The sequence below is a fragment of the Ostrea edulis genome, chromosome 4 (assembly GCF_947568905.1).
Source record: "Ostrea edulis chromosome 4, xbOstEdul1.1, whole genome shotgun sequence".
Classification (NCBI taxonomy): domain Eukaryota; kingdom Metazoa; phylum Mollusca; class Bivalvia; order Ostreida; family Ostreidae; genus Ostrea; species Ostrea edulis.
In genome coordinates, this window is record NC_079167.1 from 6,282,530 (window position 1) to 6,305,091 (window position 22,562).

General features: G+C 34.3%; 1 protein-coding gene across 8 annotated transcripts in view; it reads left to right on the top strand.

The window, feature by feature from the left end:
* The window catches only part of LOC125668818 (rho GTPase-activating protein 45-like), a 33,284-nt gene extending 10,734 nt beyond the window's left edge, over positions 1-22,550 (top strand). The window contains exons 11-31 of one of the 8 annotated variants that reach the window (XM_056161757.1): positions 49-129; positions 330-512; positions 2,005-2,082; positions 2,929-2,988; positions 3,863-4,059; positions 4,245-4,336; positions 4,827-4,985; positions 5,581-5,639; positions 6,424-6,471; positions 6,582-6,713; positions 7,752-7,889; positions 8,042-8,098; positions 8,826-8,944; positions 9,126-9,206; positions 9,360-9,441; positions 9,589-9,688; positions 11,678-11,720; positions 11,839-11,884; positions 14,204-14,276; positions 15,069-15,191; positions 18,508-22,550. In XM_056161757.1, the coding sequence (XP_056017732.1) occupies positions 49-129; positions 330-512; positions 2,005-2,082; positions 2,929-2,988; positions 3,863-4,059; positions 4,245-4,336; positions 4,827-4,985; positions 5,581-5,639; positions 6,424-6,471; positions 6,582-6,713; positions 7,752-7,889; positions 8,042-8,098; positions 8,826-8,944; positions 9,126-9,206; positions 9,360-9,441; positions 9,589-9,688; positions 11,678-11,720; positions 11,839-11,884; positions 14,204-14,276; positions 15,069-15,191; positions 18,508-21,026 (4,470 nt within the window). In that variant the 3' untranslated portion in view covers positions 21,027-22,550. The remainder of the gene's footprint in view (positions 1-48; positions 130-329; positions 513-2,004; positions 2,083-2,928; positions 2,989-3,862; positions 4,060-4,244; positions 4,337-4,826; positions 4,986-5,580; positions 5,640-6,423; positions 6,472-6,581; positions 6,714-7,751; positions 7,890-8,041; positions 8,099-8,825; positions 8,945-9,125; positions 9,207-9,359; positions 9,442-9,588; positions 9,689-11,677; positions 11,721-11,838; positions 11,885-14,203; positions 14,277-15,068; positions 15,192-18,507) is intronic. The other 7 variants (XM_056161759.1, XM_056161758.1, XM_056161761.1 and 4 more) reach the window with 7 other exon arrangements.
* Positions 22,551-22,562: the final 12 nt, after the last annotated feature.

Sequence of the window (22,562 nt, forward strand, 5' to 3'; positions counted from 1 at the left end):
CTCTCTCTCTCTCTTGATTTGATTTAATATCGTTTCTTTTTATTGTAGCCATTAACATCAAGGAGAAATGAACATGACAAGATGAGAAGGTCTGTTAAAGACACCTGGGTCAAAGAAGTGAAGAAGATGGTAAACAAAATTAGAATTGAAAATTTGTTATCAGAACATTTGAAATATTGAACCAATTTGATTACAAAAGGTATATGGTCAGTAATAGTTTACAAATACATGTATATAACTCACACTAAGTTTCCTGATTGTACAATTTACTCTTTTTAAAAGCCTTTCATCACTCCTAAAGTTTACAAATATGGTATTCTGTTTTACAGCAAGAGGCTGTAAATAGTTTGAGGAAGTCTCAGTCCATGTACATGATGAGGAAGCAGGATTATGAGAAAGCAAGGGAACAATCCTGTAAAGTCGAGTCTGACATATTGGACAAGAGCAGTAGCAGCAGTGCACTCAGCAAGATGGACAAGAGGAGAAAGGTGGAAGAAGAAGCGATGCACAAGGTAAAGGAGGATCTGGAAAAGAATTGGAGATATGGAAAGGGATTGTCGCATGATGCTATTTTTCATCCAATTTTCTTTTCCACACTTTTGTAGGACTAACTTTTTAGTTAAATCATATCATTTAACTTACCTGAGGCAAACTCAGCAAGTTAGATGTAAATTGGATAGAAAACAGTATAGTACGACTGCACCTTTGGATGAATTGTTTGGGATCTGGATTTTAAAAAAAAATTCTTTCACTTCATACATCAGTGTAAGGTTCTTTATAACATAAAAATCAGCATCTTGGAAGTGGCAAATTTATTTTGGGACCCAGGATAATTATAACCGCAAGTCCACAGATGTGTCCTTGGACTCGAGCAAAACTTAAATAAAAGAAATTTAACTTCGTATTTGATGAACTTGTCAATGTGGTTCTTATAATTGCCTACACAGAAATCATGAAGAACACTCACATTTTGGTGGGGTGATACAATGAAAGGAATAGCCAACCTTCAAGTGCACACTTGTTTGCATAAGACTCCTAAGCTGTAATGATTAATTGTTTGTTTAATCAATAGTCTATATCACTCGATTTCATCTGTGACAGGAAGTATGAATATTGCAGGTTTTTTTTTTTTTGGCTTGTTCAGGTTAAAAATAAATGTAATACACCTTCATAACTTTTTAAACTTGGTGAATGACAATTGATGTATATTTGTAGAGTTGTTATTGGTTTATTCGTGGATTGTATCAATTACATTCTGAACTGATCATGAAATGTGTTAAAGTATTCTAATTATATCTCTCAAGGTCACACTTCAAGGGTGTGACTTATACCAATAGATGCTCTGTAGCTCTCTGAGAAAATATTAGTACAGATCAGAGAGCTACAGATTCACCCTTTATAAAAACCGGGTCATAAGACCCAAAAACTCACAGCTTTGAATTATTTGGTTTGGGAATACAAGAATACAATGATATGAGGCCTCAACCATGCACATTTTTTTGTGCACCATGAATTGAAGGTTTTTATAAGGGATGGATCTGTAGCTCTCTGATCTGTCCCAATATTTTCTCAGAGAGCTACAGTTCTGCAGCTACACCAAAAGAAGAGAAAACACATGGACCTTTTCTTTAGATCTTTAGTAATATTTTAATAGTAATTCTACATAATTGGAATATCTATTAAACAATGATTGTCAAATATAATTAATCAGCATGAATTTTATACTGACACATATATTGTCCATACTGGCATTTTAACTTCTGGACTCATCAAACACTGCTAGGACTTGTAAGCAATTTTGAGATTCAACCTTTTCAAAAACTTATGTCCAGGACTCAATCATTTTGATAAAATCCTATTGAGAAAGCCTGTAATTGTAATCTTTAACTATTTTAGCCTTTTTGTACTAATCTTATTCTTGTAAATCATGCATGGCTAATATATTATATTTACAGTAGATTTGCTATAGTAGGTAATATTGATTGAATTTTGTGTAATTTGTAGGCAGCAGAGGCAGAGACAACCTACAAAGCATGTGTGGCGGAGGCAAACTCGAAACAACAGGAACTGGCCAAAACTAAAGTATTTTTTTTTTCATTTTTTTTTTAATAATTTATTTATTTTTTTGGTCACATACAATACATCAGACACTTACACAAACATACATGCATACATGTACATGCTTCAATCTCCCTGTGGTTTAGGTTTCTTGCTGTACAATAGTGAAAGTAATAATAGTAACAATAATACATGTACTAAAAATAATGACAAGTACATGTAATAATAATTAATCAATTGCAAGAATATTTTCCCACTTCATCCATATTTTATCAAAGTTATGTATTTTAAATGCTTGAATTGCAGCATATTTCTCTACATGATATTTAAACTTTAAGTGGCATAGTAATCCAACAAGATTTGGTTCTTTATTCTGCATTAAACAGATAAATATGTATTGTTTAGCATACAGAATTATGAAGTTTATAGCTTTATTATTTAAATACAGTGGAATTTCACCAAATATTATATTTGACACATTAAAACCAATTCTTTCTGAAATTTTTCTATATATATGAAGACTTAACTCACTCCACAATGTTTGGATCCTATTACAAGAAGTAAATATATGTGTTATTGTTTCAATATTACTTGCACAAAATCTACAGAGATCATTTGTTTTAACACTAATGTTTTTCAAATAATAACCAACAGGAAGAATTCTATGTAAAATTCTAAACTGTAGCCACTGAACTGAAGAATCACTAGATGTTTTGAAACAAATTTTAAACTAAAGTATTGTACAGAATTATCACTAGTTGTCAAATGTTTTAATCAACATACAGTTCATTATTAGTATTGATAATAGTGCAACTTCATGCCTGTTTGAAATATTCTCTACTTTCTAACAGTGAAATATTACATTTGTAGAGTGAACTCCTGTCCAAGATCAGAGAGCAGATTTTTCTGTGTGATCAGGTGATAAAGTCTGTAAGTGTGCCTTTAAATTTGTTTATATGCCCCCACCAAAAAGTGGTCAGGGCATATAGTTTTACCCTTCTCTATTCTCCCGTCCTTCCGCAACACCCAATTTTTCGAACTTTTTTTCTAAAGGCCTTGTGATATTGAATTGATTTTTTTTGTATGCAGATTGATGAGTTACTTTTGACTTTACTGCCAGCGGGGCATTCGTTGACACATCTAGTTTAAGTACAGATTTGCTTGCGATAGGTTCTTGTTATTGTACTTATGTATGATCATGTCATTTTTGTCCACTTGGGTTCTTTACATTTCAATTACAATTTAGACTCCCAAGTTACATGTAAGTGTATTTGTGCTAGTTGTTCAGTGGTAGAGTCTATGCTTTCGAATTTGGAGGTTACTGTTCTTTTTATTTTTTATGTATATGTTTTATTTTGCTATACTGAAATATAGTATATTATTAAGCCAATAAATGTGAGATTATGATTATGCAATACATGCATCTCTAGAATTAAGCATAGATATTGTTATGTTTACTTATTTTAGCAGGATTAAGATTTTAGCGACTTTGGCGGTGAAGCAAGAGCGCTAATTTATGGTTGCGCTAAGATATGAAACTCTCTATTTATCCGTGATGAAACACAGATGAAGTGCTAAATCATAATTACGCCAAATAGTGCATCAGTTCCTAATTTTAGATACACTAAATAAGTACAGATACAGTAAATCACTCACGATGACAGAATTAACAGTTATTCACTTGGTTTGTGTGTGTTATCTTGAAACCAGTTTTATTTGTGCTATAAAGCTTTTGCGGACTGTCCTAGGTTTATGTTGTGCTATAAAGCTTTTGCGGACTGTCCTAGGTTTCTGTGTTATACAGGTGACAATGGATTACTTCGACCTCCTCCACACACTAGCTGCCCCTGTCCCTGTTCAGTATCAGACACTATGTGAGGCCAGCAAGAAGTACCAGCCAGGATCTCAGTTCAGTGCCTTCGTACACAGAATGGCAATGTCACCCACCAATGCACCTTTGAAAGAGGAGGCCTTTGTATTTGAACCATTTATTTCTACAAGGTACATGTACATGTATATTATTTCATTCGTTTAGCAGTGGTGGTGTGTTTCGAATGTAATTGATATATAATTGGATTGGAAATTAATTCAGAGAGATAAAATGATTGCAACTTAAATTTGTTGCATTATTAGTCATCTTGGTAAAAGATAGGAAATGAAATAGCATTTTTTATTTATTCTTGTAGAGAAACTCAGTTAAGGAAGACAAGTACACAGTCCTCAGGGTCATCAAATGATCTTCAGCTGCATGATGGATCTCCTTTAATGGGTAGAAATGGTGGGATATCAGCAAAAACTTTTACCTGTTTAAAAATAATACATGTACATGTGTTTTAATTTAAAGTATTGGTCCCGTGTGGATTCGGGTTAGAATAGATCCTCAGTACCCCTTGCTTGTCGTAAGAGGCGACTAAATGGGGCGGTTCTTCGGATGAGACCGCAAAAACCGAGGTCCTGTGTCACAGCAGGTGTGACACAGGACCTCGGCACAATAAAGATCCCTCCCTGCTCAAAGGCCATAAGCGTCGAGCATAGGCCTAAATTTTGCAGCCTTTCACCGGCATTGGTGACATCCCCATATGAGTTAAATATTCTCTAGAGGGACGTTAAACAATATTCAATCAATTTTAAATTATGATGAAACCATATTACATTACAGGGATAATGTATATTTGAAAATAAATGTAGAGAAAAAGGCTATTTGAAATTGCATTTACTGCAAGTCAATGCACAATATTTTGATGGTCAGTATAATTTATTCTCTTTAGATCGGTACCGAGTGAAGGCATGGGGAACAACTCTTGTCAGTGAATCTGACAGTGGAAGCAGTCGTTCCGTGGAATCCTCCCCCAGCAGTAGTCCCCACCAGAGTGGCCGCAAACCTTTTGTGAAGTCTGGCTCCCTTGATGACCTGGAAGAAACAGATGGTTTGAGTTGTTTTATTTCAGAATCTTCTCTTGCTGTGTTTGCAGTTGATCTATTAAGGTCATGCATGACATTTCTTAATAATATATAATTTTTGGTGACATTTCGGGTACAGTTCACTTGCATCCTACTGTAAATCACATTTTATTCACGTGAACATTATTCATGTGTAATTTTGCGAGACTGGTCATTTGTGAAAATTAAGTTCTGACAAATAAACTCTTAAATATGGAAGACATAAGCAATGAATAATGATTCATGAAAGTTATGTCTCATGAATAAATTCATTGTATCATGATGAAAATAAGGTCTCATAAAATAAAAGTGATATACATTATCTTGTTTCTACAAAACAAATTGGGGTATATTACCAGGTTTGTTTGAGAGTTAGCATATTTTTATAGTTTTTTAGTTGTGGCAATTTAAAAATTTAAAGTCAGCTCCTATGTACTACAGAAGGTTAATTAATTGGACGTTAGGTGCAAACACATGATATCTTTTGAAATGCGTTGATACTTGTAACTTTAAAACTTAAAATTGCTCGAAATTATGTGTATCATTGATATGATTATTCTGTAAAGCATGTCTGTGTTTTAGGTGAAGCCACATTACTTGGGTTACCTTCTACAGAGGTTGACCTGCAAGCATTATTGAAGGTGAGACATTGAATATCATCAAAATTGTTGCTAAATTTAGCAAATTCATCTACTACAATTTGAATATTTTTTATGCTCCCCGAAAAAATTCGGGGGAGCATATAGTTTACGACATCTGTCCGTCCAAACTCGTATCGCCTAAACTTTTCATCAGAAATTGATATAATTGATCTCAAATGTTCCTGAGACGAGGACTTGTGGACCAAGGTCTCATGGTCATTTTGGAAAGGTCAAGGTCACTCAGAACATAACATATAAAAGTTCCTTATTTCAACAGTTTTTATATAAACTTTTCATCAGAAATTGATCATAGTTGATCACAAATATTCCTTGGGATAGGGGACTTTTGGACCAAGGTCAAGATCAAACAAATAAGTAACAGGCAAATGGCTTTCAAATAAAGTTCGCTTGAGGTCATTTTGGAAAGGTCAAGGTCACTCAGATCATATATGGTACCCTATATAAGGGAAAAGTTCCTATTACAACAGTTTTTAAACTGATATTGATTATATATCACACAAATAAGTAACAGGTAGATGGATTTCAGTCAAATGTCACTCAAGGTCATTTTGTAAAAGTCAAGGTCACTCAATACATATGTTGTAAATGAAAAACCTTCATTTCAACAATATTTTAACAGTTATTGATCTTTTCAACCAAGGTCTTTTAAGGTCATTTTGGAAAGTTCAAGATTATTCAACATATATATTTTAAAAAAATCTTCATTTCAATTGTATTTCAACAATTATTGATCATTGTGCAAGTCATTCATCATATGAAGTAGTTGATGACCGATCAGATGCAGTTCGGGGAACATCCATCAGTTTTACTGGTATTCTTGTTTTTATGTGCTATCTATTACACTAAATGCCACATTAAATATTTGGAAATAGATGTATAAGTATAGTGTTTATATGATAAGTTTTTTTTAATTTCTTTCAGCGGCAGAGCAGGCGACGGAACACAACATTTGGTGTAGATTTCCAGGAGCAGGTGGAGAAAAGTCGATCAGCAATCCCCTCTATTGTGACAAAGTGCCTCACAGAAATAGAGAAAAGGGGTATCTTAATAAAGGTGAGATAGACAAATGTGTGCAAAATTACAACTAGTAAGTTGAGGTAGATACATTGTTTTTTACTTTACATTTGATAAAGGTAAGGTGTTTACAATTACAAGAAATAATGTTAAGGTAGACAAATGTGTTCTACATTTAGACTTGATAAAATAAGGGGCTATGTGGATCATATTGTGTAAATGCATTAAATGTTTAGACAAGAAGGCTCTCATTATCCCCTTGCAATTCATTGCAAGAGGGGATCTAGTAATAAGACTGTTTGTGTGAAGCAGTACGTGTGTGTGAACGTGTGGATACAACACTGATTTGTAGAAAGTCTACAGGCCACATGTTTTGCTTGGTTGATTTGATACTTTCGTGTGTGGGTATGTGTGTAACAATGAGTTTGTAGACACTCTACAGGCCACATTTTTTGTATGATTTATTTGATACTTATTTGTTACACAAAAGAAGAACCCTATTGATTTTTGGGTTAAAGGTCAAGGTCACTATGGGACATACATTTACTGGGGATACCCACTTTGCGAAGCTCTTAATGAAATTTTGAAATTCATGGCCCCTGAGCAGAGCAGAGTGATGTAGATCGTATAGTGAAATGCATCAAATGTTAAAAAAATCAGAAGGGTTCAGGGTATGAGAATCATGTAGTAAAAATGCAGTAATTTAGATCTGTAAAAATCCTTTTCAGTCTTGAATATCAAGCATAAGAACTGGATGTGTATAACCTTGCTCATAACTTTTAAATGGTGCATGTTTTAAATGTTCATTTCTTGTGACAAAACCTTTCTTTTGGTACCAAAGTTTTTAACCTTGGATTTTGACCTGCTTTTAAGAACAATATCTCATGAACTGATTAAGTTTAAGGTAGGACTTTCATATTTTGTATATACAATCTGTAGATTCCTTATGGCAAGACCTTACTTTTTTTTTACCCTGATCTTTGACCATTTGACTAGCACTCGGGTTATTGTTAAGGCCCATCATCGTGTTAAAAAGTACATTTTGTAATTGCTTGCTATGGGTTTGGTGTTTTCTAGGGTATATACAGAATGTCAGGGGTAAAGAGCAAGGTGGAAGCATTGTGTTCAAGGTTTGAGAAGGATCCAGATTCTGTGAACTTAGATGATGAGCATCCTAATGTCATATCTAATGTTCTGAAGCTCTACCTTAGACAGGTAATGCATTTATACAATTCTTTTGTGTTGTCAGACTTTTTAATACATGAGGCATTATGAAATACTTTTGAAAATGAAAAATGCAGCTAGCTTCCTATGGGTTTTAGAGCAACATTCAATGATCCTAATAAATATGATTGATATATTTTCAGCTTCCTGAACCACTTCTAAGTTTTAAGTTGTATTCCAGTTTTATACAAATAGCAAAGGTATGTTCTTCTGGAATTAAATGTTTGATATATTATTAAACAAAATAATAACTTTTTAATTTTTTTTTTCCCTGTCAGTGTTCATATATAGTACCTTTGTTTTATAAATTGCGGAGCTCCAGATAAGGCGTGTATAATTACATGTTGTCTTCATTATTACACATTAAAAATCAAATGAGATCAAAGTGTATACAGGTACACATTAAGGCTTTTGAATATGTAGCTGTATAATTCTGCATAATGAGTGAAACAGGGTATTAGAAATTGAAATGGAAATAGTCAGTAATTAAAATATTATGTAATACAGGCATGTGGGTACTATTTTCATTACATTTAGAATTTTTTGCCAGTACCATTGGATGCTGATGTCTGAGGCTCGAACATCTGCATACATGTACATCAGCATTAAATCTAAAACCTAAGGATTCATTTGAAAATTTATTTCTAGCAAAATCAGCATCAAGTCCAATATGAGGGGGTAGATGCATGTAAATACTCTTTGCATAATTTTTTTTCTGGAACTCAGTTTTGGATAGAAATATGATTACAAATGCTGTTTATTTGGTTCTATGAAATAGATGCATGTGTGCTGTAATTTTTTGATACACATTTTTACTGCTAACTGGAAATATTCAACAACCTGCATAAACTTACTGTATGAAGGTCTTTATACACAGGAAAGAGAGTTTGCAACACAGTTATTATATATATTTATTTTTGTGAACAGGATAACATGGGCAATGTGTTGAATGAAGATGAAACTTTGAGCAAGCTAGGGGACATGGCCTCTAAACTACCATATTCCAATTTCAAAACATGTGCAATGTTAATGCACCATTTATCAAGGTAAGCCATTGCAGATTTATAATTGTCAAGGGTTATCTCCCTTTACATAGCAGGGTTTTTTTGTTGTGTTTTTGCCTCCATGCATTGTATTTTTATATGAGTTTAATTTACATGAACTGGACAATGTCCCACTCTTTGCTGAGGATGTATGTAAATCTTGGCTTGGATATATTTTGTAAAGGATAGCTTCACACAGCTCCACAAATCAGATGACGGCCAGTAATTTGGGTATTGTGTTTGGACCCACACTTTTGCGGCCGTTGTGAGTAGGCAGTGTTCTTTCCTAATTTTTCACATTAAGTAAATTGAATTGTAAAATAAGAGATGTTGGATTTTGGAAAAATCAGTTTGTTAATGAAAATCTGAAGACATTTTTGGAAATGCATTTCATATTGCCTATCTTTTTTGTTTTAAGAGAGGGCACGGGAAGTCTTGCCTCACTAGTGGACACACCTCATCAAACTCGAACAGTGGAGCTGTTGATCATTAATGTTAAGGTGTGTTTTCTAAGTTCTCCAAAAACAAGTGTAATATTTGCTTATCTAAAGATTGTTCAGATTTCACTGTGTTTGCAAAACCAGCAAATTTTCACAAAATAAAACTTTCCTTTGCAATTGTGTCCTTACACTGCCTAATTTTTGTAGGATATCTTTGGCCCAGAGACAGAGTATGAATTGATACCTGCAGAGACCCCTGTAGAACAATTGTCAGTCAATGGACAGAGCAGACATGAGAAAGAACCAGGTAAATTTGATTCATTATGTAGTATGGGAAATTAAGACGGAGTTTTATGATGTATTGGTAATGAAAGAAGAAAAGTACAGTGAAGCCTCATTAATCTGGACACTGGTTCACAATCGTCTAGATAAATGAAGTATTTGGATAACTGAATCGCATATGTTAGATCTTCAAATAAGTAATCATTATGCTTACATTGTTAATGTTTGATATTAAAAATATGCTTTATGAAATAAATCATGATAATGTTAATTATGTGCATTTCAACGCACTGAAATTTAAATATCCATGTGCTTGTTGATGATACACTGGTTTCGAGGTACATCCGAGTTATTTCCCTTTGGAGAACTCTCACACATAGTAAGGCGCGAAAGAATTTGTTTACTCGCGGGAGTGGGACAGATATTCATCACAGCGTAAGTGAATGTACTCGGTAAGTTTCTCATACACTGTTTGATAACCCGAATTCGACTGATACACAAACTAAGTAAGTGATAAGTATTTAGCGAGTAATTAAATACGTAGAATTCTTATCCTTTCACGTTATTTCGCTGGTCATAAGTACCATATCCAAGATATTCCTTGCAAATATGACATTGTATGTATGTTTCCTCTTCGGTATAACATTTCTTTCGATAGTATTTAGTATTTCCCACATTTACATATTTAAAGAGAAGCCGCTTTTAATACATTTCATCGTCTTCCTCGTTGGCTGCATATCCACTCTGTCCCACTTAGGCATTCAAAGTTCCACTAAATGCACCTCCTATACAGAAGAGTTCGTATCTCGAAACTGGCGTATTATGTGCATTTTTTACTTACAAACAAATTTACACTTATATTTTATATTCTACAAGTATCCAAGCCAATATCTTGGAACAAAACATCCAAGCTCATTATCTAAAACTAATACCGCTTTGATCTGGATGTGCATCCATAGTATTTTGATCCGCTAATAACTGAACAGAACTCGGAAAAGGAAACTCGTAAGTTGTGAAAACTTGTTTCCAAAGTTGTGAGAACTTGTTTCTGATCCTTTTGTATATGGAACACATAGACAGTAAAATATGTTCAAATCAACAGAACTCCAAACATCTTCAAAATTACAGGTGTCTGCATGTACATGTATAATAATTTTCCTTCTCCTACCTAGAGTTATAAAAATTTCTTAACAATAAAGCTCTACAGCATCGTAACAAGAATTAATCATACATAGGTACACTGTACAAGAGTGACGTTTTATACATGAAAACAACTGATTGTTTTAAAAACTTACTAAATATATTTCACTTCAGTTAACAGTATAATAACAGAATCCACATTTTCGCAACTCTTTTTATTCACTTATGCCCTTTTGATTTTAACAAGCCAATATTACCTCAGTCAAGTATATCAGATACATATAGCAGCTGAATGGAATATATTCATACAGAATACTGTTCAATCCATTAATAACCTATAGAAGACAGCTATTGAATAATGTGCTATAGATCTGTTAACAATTTAACACTGCAAGCATTGCAGAAGTGATATACAAAAATTCGCAATACAATGTTTTGATCAGCATGTGATGTTTAACCGACATATCATCACGCATAGATAAGGTAACCACCTAATTAGGGAGATGTTGACAGGACACAGGTAAACATTTCAGTGTATCAAATGTTTTCTTTACAATATACATTAGCTAAAATTGTCGAAAATTTACCTTACGAAAAAATAATCATTAGGATTGATGATACAATTTTCAATGCATTTTGTAATAAACACTGATTTTCCAGATTCAGAATGCAAATTTTCAGATTAACAATGCAAAATAATATGTAAAAATTTATCCCCTCCCACCCCCCACCCCACCCCCAATCGTCTGGAAGGTGAAGTGTTCGGAATAAGGTCAACCGGATTATCAATACCACACTGTACCAGTGTGATAGGATTTGCACTATTTCTATGTATAATCTTAATTAACATTGGTTTTTTTTTCATTTTGTGTAGATATTGAGGAGACCAAAGATAGGTCCAGCAGAACCAAATCTAGGTACTTAGGGAACTTTATCTACATATACATGTATATGATAAACAGTGATAATAATAAGGAGAGAATGTTTTTGTAAGGACTGCTTATTTTCAATACATGTGTCTGAATGTTTTTGTAGCATTGAAGAAGGGAATCTGCACTTGTTGACTGATAACAAATCCAAGGTGAGGGGAAGAAATTCTTTCTTATAAAGATTTTTGGAAGGTTCAAAATTAGAAATATTTCTTTAAGAAAAAACCCATAGGTTCAGCACTGAACATTCATGCCCAATATTGTGATTCACTTCCCTTGTAGTTTACAGACTGTTTGTTCTTTAAAGTTACAAGTGAAATTTATTAGAAGTTCATTGACTTGTTGGTAAAATATGCAATTATTTTTAGATAATCTTGTACGGTTAATATAGAAGGTAAAGAGTGTTAAAAGTAGTGCCTGCTTTTACTTGCCATCCGAGATTAATGTACAGTGGAACCCCGTTATTACGTTTTCCACTTTGTCACAATAAAATAACGTAATACCGGGGGCAACGTAATAAACGTTCCCAGTTAAATCCGTTAAAAAAAAAATCATTTGGAAATTGTATATCGTCCGTTGGTACTCCGTGAAGGGGTGTGTGAATATATCTTTACTGTTTCTTTGTTTAAAAGACTATGATACTTTGTTTTATTTACATCTTATCTTTAATGTCCGTAATTCTTCATGTTCTTATCCCTTTTCTTTATTTCGGTGTAAGATACATAAGGATGTTTTGATAAACGTTGCTTTTTCTGCATTCGTTTGGACTGCCATTTTGTTCAACTTTAAAACAATGCGTTCATGTAAATTTCTCTCAATAACTCGTTCCGGTTCGTATTCAACATTCGTATTTAAAAAAATAACAAAACATCGTTTTTATTAAGTTCTCTAATTACACAATACACAACACAATAAAAAAAATCCCACCCAAAAAACAACAAAACTATAGACACAAAACGCACACGATACCCAACACTTACACACTTCTCACCAACGATAAACAAACATGCACGGAGAACAATTTAAGCGCAATCCACATAAAAAAAAATATAATGATGCACGAAGATTTCTTTTATAATGCTAAATGATGGCACTAAAATCACGTGCGCATCAAGGGATTTTAAAATATTCACTGAGGTAAATGCCGTGCACAAATCGGCCGATAGATTGGTGTATGTATGGACGAGATTTACGAACACCCAAGCTGCATGTCCAAACAACGAACAATTTTTTTAATTGAACACCTTTAATCACCTATGTCCAAGCAGTTACCCAAGCGGTTGTAACATTGCTACGATAAATCTTGTCTTTCTTGTTTGGTACCAAAGCTTTCCGTGAATAGTTTTAATATCGAAGGTAATCACACTATGCTGAAAACGCAGGCGGTTGAGAAATTATTTCTTTGATTATCAAAATATGAAAAATGAAGTAAATTTCATTGAGTACAATTTCTAAATAAACATTATTTAATTGTTTATCACTGGCTTCTATACGGGGTATTCACCTGTATTGATGTCGCAAGATCTATCGAAGCGTGGTGAGTCAAGCGTCTCTAATCCCCTAACAGACCAGGAAATTTATGTGGCGACTGCCTCAGGCAGTCAAGGTGTGAATGGCTTATTATTTTGAGAATCACTATTGAATAATTAGGGGTTTATTACGTTTTTGTCGGAATTTTTACAACGTAATACCGAGTCCCGGCATTTTAGGACAACGTAATAACGAGGTCTATTTTATATAGGTTTGTTAAGAAATGGTTTTGTGCTTTGAAATTCCAACGTAATATGCGGACTAACGTAATAAAGGGGGAACGTAATAACGGGGTTCCACTGTATATATCAGATTTTTGAGAGCTTTTGAGAATTGTGTCCCATGGTTTCCTCTCCTTCAATATAGAGAGTTATTTAGTGTGCTATTGACTTTGCAGTATTAGAAATGCAGGGCTTGACAATGATATTCTTCTATACTTTTCTCTAATTAGATTTTAGAAAGTAGTCAACTGATCAGAGGAAGAATAGAAGTTTCATTTTCAGGGTTTTTTGGGGTTTTTTTTACGTCGTTCATATCCTTAGCTGGTTATTGAGAAAAATATTAATTAAGATAAGATCAATTGATATCAAAATACTTTTCATCTTCTTAATCTTTTAAACTGTATAGATTATAGTAGTTTGTATTCATTATTATTTGAATTAGGTTGTATTGGATGGTGAAAGCTCAACCCATTCAAATTTCTTCATCTATGTCAGTATAGTATATCACACCAACATTATTCTTATGACAGAATGTTCTATCAAAATTGAGTTAAGAGAGCACCAAAGTGATTACGAATAATCTAATGTTAGAAGGAAAAGACGTAGTAGAAGTGGGAGTGCAGTGCCCTTTAAATTGCAATCAACCTTTTGTCCAGAAATCAGGAGAATATCACTTGTTACTTGTTATACTTGATGCCGCATTAAAACTTTTTATTCCAGGCCTCTGAAACAGACATTGTATTACCGGGTAGCACTGACAAGAAAAGTACTTCACCCCCAGCTGTGTCCGAGGGTAACATCATTAACCTCACACTAGTGACGTAGCTTTAACACTAGGCTCTGTCTTGTGTTCTCTGTATTTGTCTGTACTCTCAAATATAATTCTGTTTTTATCCTCTGTAACCAAATGATTTTTTGGTTGTCTACTCAGTCATATTATACTAATGATCACCTATCAATACTTTGTATGTAACATTTTAACATTTTTTTTGGGGGGGGGGGGGAATATCTTTGAAATTCAAGAATCTTGATACATGTATAATAATTGAATGAGATATTCAAATAATCAAATAATTTTTTTATGCCAGAGTATATTTCTGGAAATTTTGATAGAGCAATTCCCAATTTCCGTTTCACTCGTGTGCAGTTTGTGTGTTTTTGTGGAGATGTCTCGTTAACCCTGCTTTGGTGTGTTTGTTCTCTATCCAGCCACTTCTCTTAGCCTGCATGCTCAGTCATGGGTACATATTTGGATGGTGTTGATGTTTGTGTACGTTTTTGTGTGCCTATGAAAATTTGGGAAATGTTTATGTGGTGCATATTCCATGTCCGTGTTCTTGACTTTGCTGTGTTACGCAGAATCTGTATGTTGCTGTGGATTTTTGTAACTTGCAGTGTTTATGTGTATTCCTAAGTATTACTTTTCATCTTAGTAAACTTTTGTTTTAAAGTTTCTTTTAAAAACTTGAACCTGTTTTTAAATATTGAACATCTTTGAAGACTATTAAAGCATTTTTAAAAAATGGCATGCTTGCTAGAAATTTTAATATTTTATATATTTTCTTGATTTTTTGCATGGCCTTAGTAACCCTTTCAGATGATAATGCTGATGTAAACTTCGATGATGACTTCACAGATATTAATCTTCCCGACGGGTCTTTCTCTTCCCAGCATGCAAATTCTTCTGTTTCCTCCACAACTTGCAAAGGTAGTGTAGTCATTATAGTCTGTTTGCATGCTTTCACTTTGTTCTGTTGAATTTTTTTTTTATCTGATGATTTTCCTTGATGCTGATTTTTTTTCTTCCCTTGAACTGCAGATCATGTGGATGTCATGCATGGGTCTTTTAAGTATTAGGTAACAAGCTGCATGTTGGACAGATGTATTTATGTAGGGAGAATCTACATGTATGCCAGATAAAATGCTTTGTGTAGACAGGGTAGTGCATTAAATGCACACATAGGTCTGGTAATCCATGTATTGATTAACTTGCTTGTTAATGCACTTTGTATGAAAAAGAATGTGCAGATATTTTAGTATTGCATTTTATAAGAGTGAATTACTACTCTTAGTAAATGGAGAATTGACATGCCAGTTTATAGAAGTGGAGCATTATTGTAGGGAATTTCAGTTTTACAGGAGCTAGTGAATGCAAGATTTCTTGATATAAACGGACAAAGATAAGCAGTATGCTTACAAATTGATTGTGTTCAATTAATTTGGTGTCTTTCATTATCTGTTAAGTTGTTGATTTCTGAAGAAAATTCAGGTTGCTTTACTAGAATACCCTAGGGATGTACATGTAGATGAGGAAGAAAATTAAAAACTTGTGATATTGTAGAACTTTGTAATTGATTTGATCACAGTTTATTTCCACTGACTGTTAATAAAATACTAATCCGACAGTAACCATCCATATCCTAGAAAGCAAAGATGTACCTGATAATCTAAGTGTTCATTGTAATCTTTAATGAATATGCAAAACTGTAACAGTAAGGAATTTCAAATATTGAATGGATTGCTTTCTGGTGTTTTGGGTGCAATAGAAATGTTTGTATAAACTAACACTCAATTTTACTGTTTTCCATCCAAACTGATTTCGTGCAAAGTTTGATATTGATTGCTAATTGATTTAAATGTCTTGTTGATAACTGAAATATTAATATAAAAACACATTTCTTATTGATGGGGTAAATGTGTAATAGTTGACTAGTTTCTTAGTCTTAATTTACTTCACCCAAATAGATATATCAGTATGTATAATTATTAATTGTGTTGTTTTAACTAATTTCAATGTTTGTGCATCTTGATTTACAGTTCAAATTGATTTCCTCGGCTACGTATAAATGTAAGTCACATATCGTATCGTACTGATTTTAATCCCACATCATCTTGCCATGCTTCTGAATTGGGTGTTTTTGGCAGTTAGTAAACCATGACAAAATTGCATATATCAAAAAATAGTCACCAGGATACTTTCCTTTCTATATATGGTACTTTGTACTATGACCTGCTTTCACTTGAATTAAAAGTTGGAATGTTGTACACAGAAGTTGAATAAATGATATATTATTGGTATGTAAGGATTCATGTAACTGACTTGCCATAATTCCCAGTTCTACTCACCTCATTTGGTTTCACTCCAGTGTCCCGGGTGATCAGGTTTTCTGGAAGTTTTATCCATATTGTGAATTACCTGTTACAGACTATGCATGCATTGTCTTTGGAATGTCATGCATGATACCACATTTTCCCTTTTGTGTATTTGTTGGCATGTTTTGAATTGAAGGGTACTAAAGTACAATGATAATGCTTTCTAGTTTTCAGAATAATGAAGATTTTGTGGTGAATGATGTTGTTATGCTGCATATTCAAGCAAATATTGTGTACATATCAATAATTAAGATTTGCCATAACTTTGAAGTAGCAATTAGACTTGTTTATTGATTCACTGAATTACTAGTACCACATAATATTGTAGGAGAGACCACTTTTGGCTGGTATTAATGACACACAGGTAATGAAGCATGTTTAGTTGGCACTGAATCTTGACGCCTTGTGTAGCCTTTTGAGACCTTCGACCTCTGTTGACCTTTTTGTGTCATGCCGTGTTCTATTTCTATTAGATATGACATTCATTTTTCAAATGTTTTGAAAGACTTTGTGTGCTACTTTGGTATTATGTAGTACATGTACAGTGATACAAGGTACTGAAGTACTATTATTCAGGATCAACGTTTGTCTGTTGAACTTGTATCATGATTTTCCAAATATCTCACTCCAACCCCTTTGATCTTTCTTAAGATTGAAACTCATACCGTGTCAAACATCATGTTCAGAGACTGAAATATGTGTATTTTTGGAGAAATAATTGCTGCAGAAAAAGAAAAAAAAAAGATCGGGGGGTGGGTGGGTAGTAGTGTTCATAAGTGCCTGTGCTCATAATAGCTGGTAACAAGAAATTAAATTTTAATAAAGATCAGTTGTCCAAGGGATGTGGAGTGTGATAGTATACATATGTTATGAAAGCCATGTGTATATTGAAGTACATAAATATATTAAATGCACACACATGTATTTAGAATGCCTTCTTTTAATATGTAAAAATATGTAAATTCAAAGGTGTGCTTTAAAGATTTGTCTTGGTGAGCATTGCATGGCCTTGGGGCCATAGTTCTATATAATTCGAGAAGATTGTGATGGTGGGGTAAAATGAAAGAAAGGAAGTTTAGCTCGACAGACATGTTGATACACACAGCTGTTCATTGTAAATATTGCTGTACAATGTATTAAGTTGCTATGAATTATATATTACATGTGTATGTATATCTAGTACATTGTACTTGTCAGTGTAGATACATGTACTAGTATATATAAAAATTGATGTCACTTTATCATTTATGTAAAAGTTTTGAAAAGGAGGTATTTGTAGGACAATTTTTCTGCATTCAATTCATCTGTAGAACAGTTGGTGAAGTTTGAATGTTGTAAGTCAGTTTGATCATTCAAAAGTCATAATCACTTAACCTTTTGTTTTAATTAATGTTTTCTTTCTTAATGCAGTTCCCTAGGTAACAGTGACTGTCAGTTTCACTTGTAAATCATGAATCACAGACTTACATGAAATTATTACTCAGAAATTAGACCTTCCCACCTGTCACTATAAATGGATTAAGTACTAAGTCTCATGTGCTTCATTTATTTCGGTGAAATTTTGCTAAAAACTTGGGCACAAATTGAAATGAAAATTTGTCCAAAAGCCTACTCAAAATGCCTTACATTTATAAATTTTGTAAGACTTTCTATAGTATCTTTTCAAATCAATTTTTGTTGTAGAGGTGTTTTGTGAAAATATTCTCTAGCATGATGTTGCATTTTCTGCATGCCCGTTTTTTGGTTCAAAAATCTTCAAAATATTTATACATTTCAAGTGTCATCAAGAATGAAATAAGAATTTAAAAAGCAAATTTGATACTTCGGAACAGTAAATGAATATCTTGTTTAATGATATTTTAATATTGCAGGAGTGGAGCTCTTAGCCAGACAGTATCGTCTTCAGAGCTTACCAATCAAAGAGGAGATACAGAAAGTGACCCGGCCGATCATCATGAAGCCATGTCCTCCACAAGATCTAGCTCTGAGTCCAGAGTCTGCTAAAAAGATGTTGGTGCCCTCCATTACAATTGTAGAGAGCAGTCCTATCACCGAGTCCCAACCCCAGATGTGTTACCCACTCAAGCCCTCAGACAAATCGAAATTCCGAACAAGTGCCCTCCAAAACCTCAAATCCATAGGGCCTTCCTTACAGTCATTTGTTATTGCTACAGCCAAGGGACTTAAAGCTAACTTTCCTTCCAGCGCCAAATCAGACAAAAGTGATTTTGTGAAAGATAAGAAATCAAAGACATCTCCACCTTTACAACGCCAGTCTTCCTCTGACAGCTTGTCATTGTCTTCCATCAAAAATGTGCTTCAGAAATCTCCCAAACTTCCTAGGCAATCATCCTTGTCAGAAATTAAGGAAAAGCCCCATTTACCAAAAGGTTTCAAATCCTTATCAGAGGGAAGTAGTGATATACCCTTTGAATCTGCCAAAAAAATTACTACTGCAATCAAAAATGAAGACTCTAATGACTATAGAATTGAAGAGGATAAGGGGGAGTTAGACACTCATCATTATAAAAGAGAAGGGGAAAAGAGTCATTCAGATCAACGAGATGATCCAGCTGCAGCCGAGATAGCTTCACCAGAAACTATCAGAAAAAAGACAACTTCCTACCCAACAGTCACCAACACTGAATTCCCTGTTCAAAAAATGACACCACCTATAACAAGACAAACAAAAGTGTCCTTTGCAATTCCCGAGGACTCTGACTCATCCTCAGTCTCCTCAGGAGTTTCCTCACTGACCAGTCCCTGGTCTTCACCACAGCCAAAAAGGCCCAGTCTTAGTAGACAAAAGCCAATAGAGACTGAAATTACAGTTGATTTGAGCAGAAGAGAGTCAAATGAAGAAAATAATAAAAGCCCCCATTCATTGAAGAATCCGGAGTTCATGGGAAAAGTTGAGGAAATTTCAGCGAATTCTGATACAGATCAATCATCGAAGAGTATTTCTGCTCCCAAAGAGGAGGCCCCTTTGTTGACCGTGGAAGGTCAACCAATGTCAGAATCTGAATCAAAATTTTCAATGAATGGCCAAGCAAATTTACCACAGTCAGTTGTATGTGACATGACTATCCAAAAAGATAAAATGATTTCAGAAGATCAGCAAGGTGCTGTTTTGGAGAATCCTGCTGAATCCTCCAGTGCTACAAGACAGAAACAGATTCAGATGTCAAATATTTCCCCCATACAAGAAACTGAAAGTAAAGAGGAAAGCAGAAATCAGCTAAAGCCTCCCAATATTACACCCACAGGTTTGTCATCCTCATCCAGTGAAGGAGACATTGTTAACAATATACTTCTAAAGGATGAAGATGTCATGGAATATAAACCAAGCACAGATGATACAGTAAAGAAAGCCTCCTCCAGTGATTGTCTACATAGTGACGCAGTGGGGGAGAAAGGATCTCCTAATTCCCCTAGAAGACCTTTCAAATCCTCCATCAGTTCTTCAGCCTTACTTCTGTCCAGTTTATCACCAGTTCTTCCTCGAGGACATACCTATTATTCACATTCTCTCTCTTCACTGAATGCCAATTCAATTTTAGCAGGCAATGTGCCAGCAAGACCCATCAGATCAACAGCCATGCAAAGTATTCATACCCCATACACTCCTTTAAGATCTTTATCCCAAAGTGTCCCAAATCTGAGAGATTCTCGAAAAAGACAGACATCAGCACCACCCAGTTTCAGACAGAGCTTACCTGAGACAAGCTTTCTTGAGGAGGAACCAGGGAGCTCTGATTCTAATGTCACGAGTACCAGTGTTGAAGGACTACCTAGAGTCAATGACATTGATGGTGAACCAGAGCTTAACAAAAAGTCACTACAAATTGGTGCCAAGTCTAAAGAGGGCCCAAGTAGAATATCCACTAATCCTGCGGTTAGTAGAGCAAAATTAGGTCCAAAAGCACAGATACAGACATCCAAACCAACAAGAGATAGTCAGAGACCTCCAAAGGGTCCTAGTGGAATAGTGATGGGAAAGGCTGCCATTTTACCAAGCAGAACAGGGCCTAGGTCTGCAACAAGTCCTCGTAAAAATGGGCAGTCACAAGAACCTAAGAAACCAGCAGGTGTCACAGGAACATCTGAAGAATCGGGGAAAAAGAAATCCTCTCCATCACGCAAGCCCTCAGCTGCTCTGGCAACATCAGAGTCACACAACTTTTCTTGTGCAACCTGTGGAAGACGAAGGTCATCGGCAACTAAATTAAATGATGATACACAGAATTTGTCTGAGAAAGACAAGACCAACAGTGAGAGGAAGTTGTCTGCGAGTAGTAGGGGAACTAAGACTACTGTAGAGGAAAAGAAATCCACCGACAGCAAAAACAAGCCCAAGCTACACAAGGACAGGACACCCAGATTTGTTTAGTACATACATAGTGATGTTTTTGGCAGATTCCGTGTGATTTTTTTGATAGAAGTTTAAATGACAAGGATGATGCCCCCTCTTTTGAAGTGTTAGACAATAAGCAATGGAATATTTCTAACTTATTCTCTAGAACATAGAATATTTAAGTTCTAGACTAACCAAATGTTCTTATAGTTGCCATATTTTAAAAATCTCTGAAGCTTTTACCACAGATCTGTGATATTTCATTCTTGGTTACGACACTACACAAAAGTAAAAACAGTTGTCCCGAGATGTCAGTGTATTGTGCAATATGATTGGCTGTATTCAGAGTCAACAGGTCATGCTATTTTATTTTGGTTGTTTTTAATTACACTGAAAGTTGTTTGTATTTGTAACATAATTTTTAATAAGTATTTATTGTATCTGCTTTGTGGTTTTATATTTTATAATGTTTCTAGGTTTATACATTTGAATGTTTTTGTAGAGTGTACGGTGTTCACTAAGTATCTCTTTCATCATATGCTGTATACAGTTGATTTTAAGCTTTGTTATGTGTTGTCTATATGTCTACAGCTGTAATATCTAGTCACTCTCTCAGGAATCCTCAAATAGTCCACCATTCAACATCCAAGATGCAATATTGTTATTAGCATAAATCATGTACATTGTAGATTTCACATGTCGGTTCACCATTTCTATTGTTAGACTGGTAGATCTGTAATTCGAATTTGTGTAAGAATCTCATATGCTTTAAAGAGCAATAATGCTGTTATGTTAAGCAGAAACAAGGCTTTTGATTTAGGGGAGCAGTACATAGTAAAAAAAAATTGATATCCATGTACATGTATTTAAAATAGGATATATGCTTTATCTGCTTTCCAAAGAAGAAAAAAACTATGTTGACAGAATGAACAAATTTGCTGCAGTAGATGCATTGAATTTATATATTGGATATTGCATATTTACGAGCAGGAGAAATTCACATATGTCAAACTTGATGCAAAAGAAGGATTAGAAATGTTTGGATATTGTATATACCAGTATTGACAGATTATATTTTAAGAAAGTCAATATGATAATAATCTGAAATGTCCCATTCCTAGAATAGAAGATATTTAGTCTGTTCTTAAATGTCTAATACTCAGTTCTCTGTACTTTACTGGAAATGTCTTCATGCCATTATTTCTTATTAAGTGTTACAACGTATTACTTCCCCTGATGTATATCAATATATGTAGTTAGGTTTGCAGGGTTTGGATGTATATGAAAATTCATAGGATGGTGTTACACAGGCAACAAAGCTGAATTTTACTGTACATGTATATATTAGTGGATCATAATCTCAGCCATCTTGTACTATGTAGATTTAGTTACCCTGTTAGTTATACGGTTATTGGAAATTTCCACCGCTGTAGCAATGTCATGAGGTAGATACCATCAGTTTTCTGTTTAGTAGTGCTTGGTTATTAGAGATTGAGGCAATTCAAGATGGAAGTGCCCAGTCTTGACAAAGAAGACTTGATAATAAAATATGAAATTAGTGTTTTTGATTCA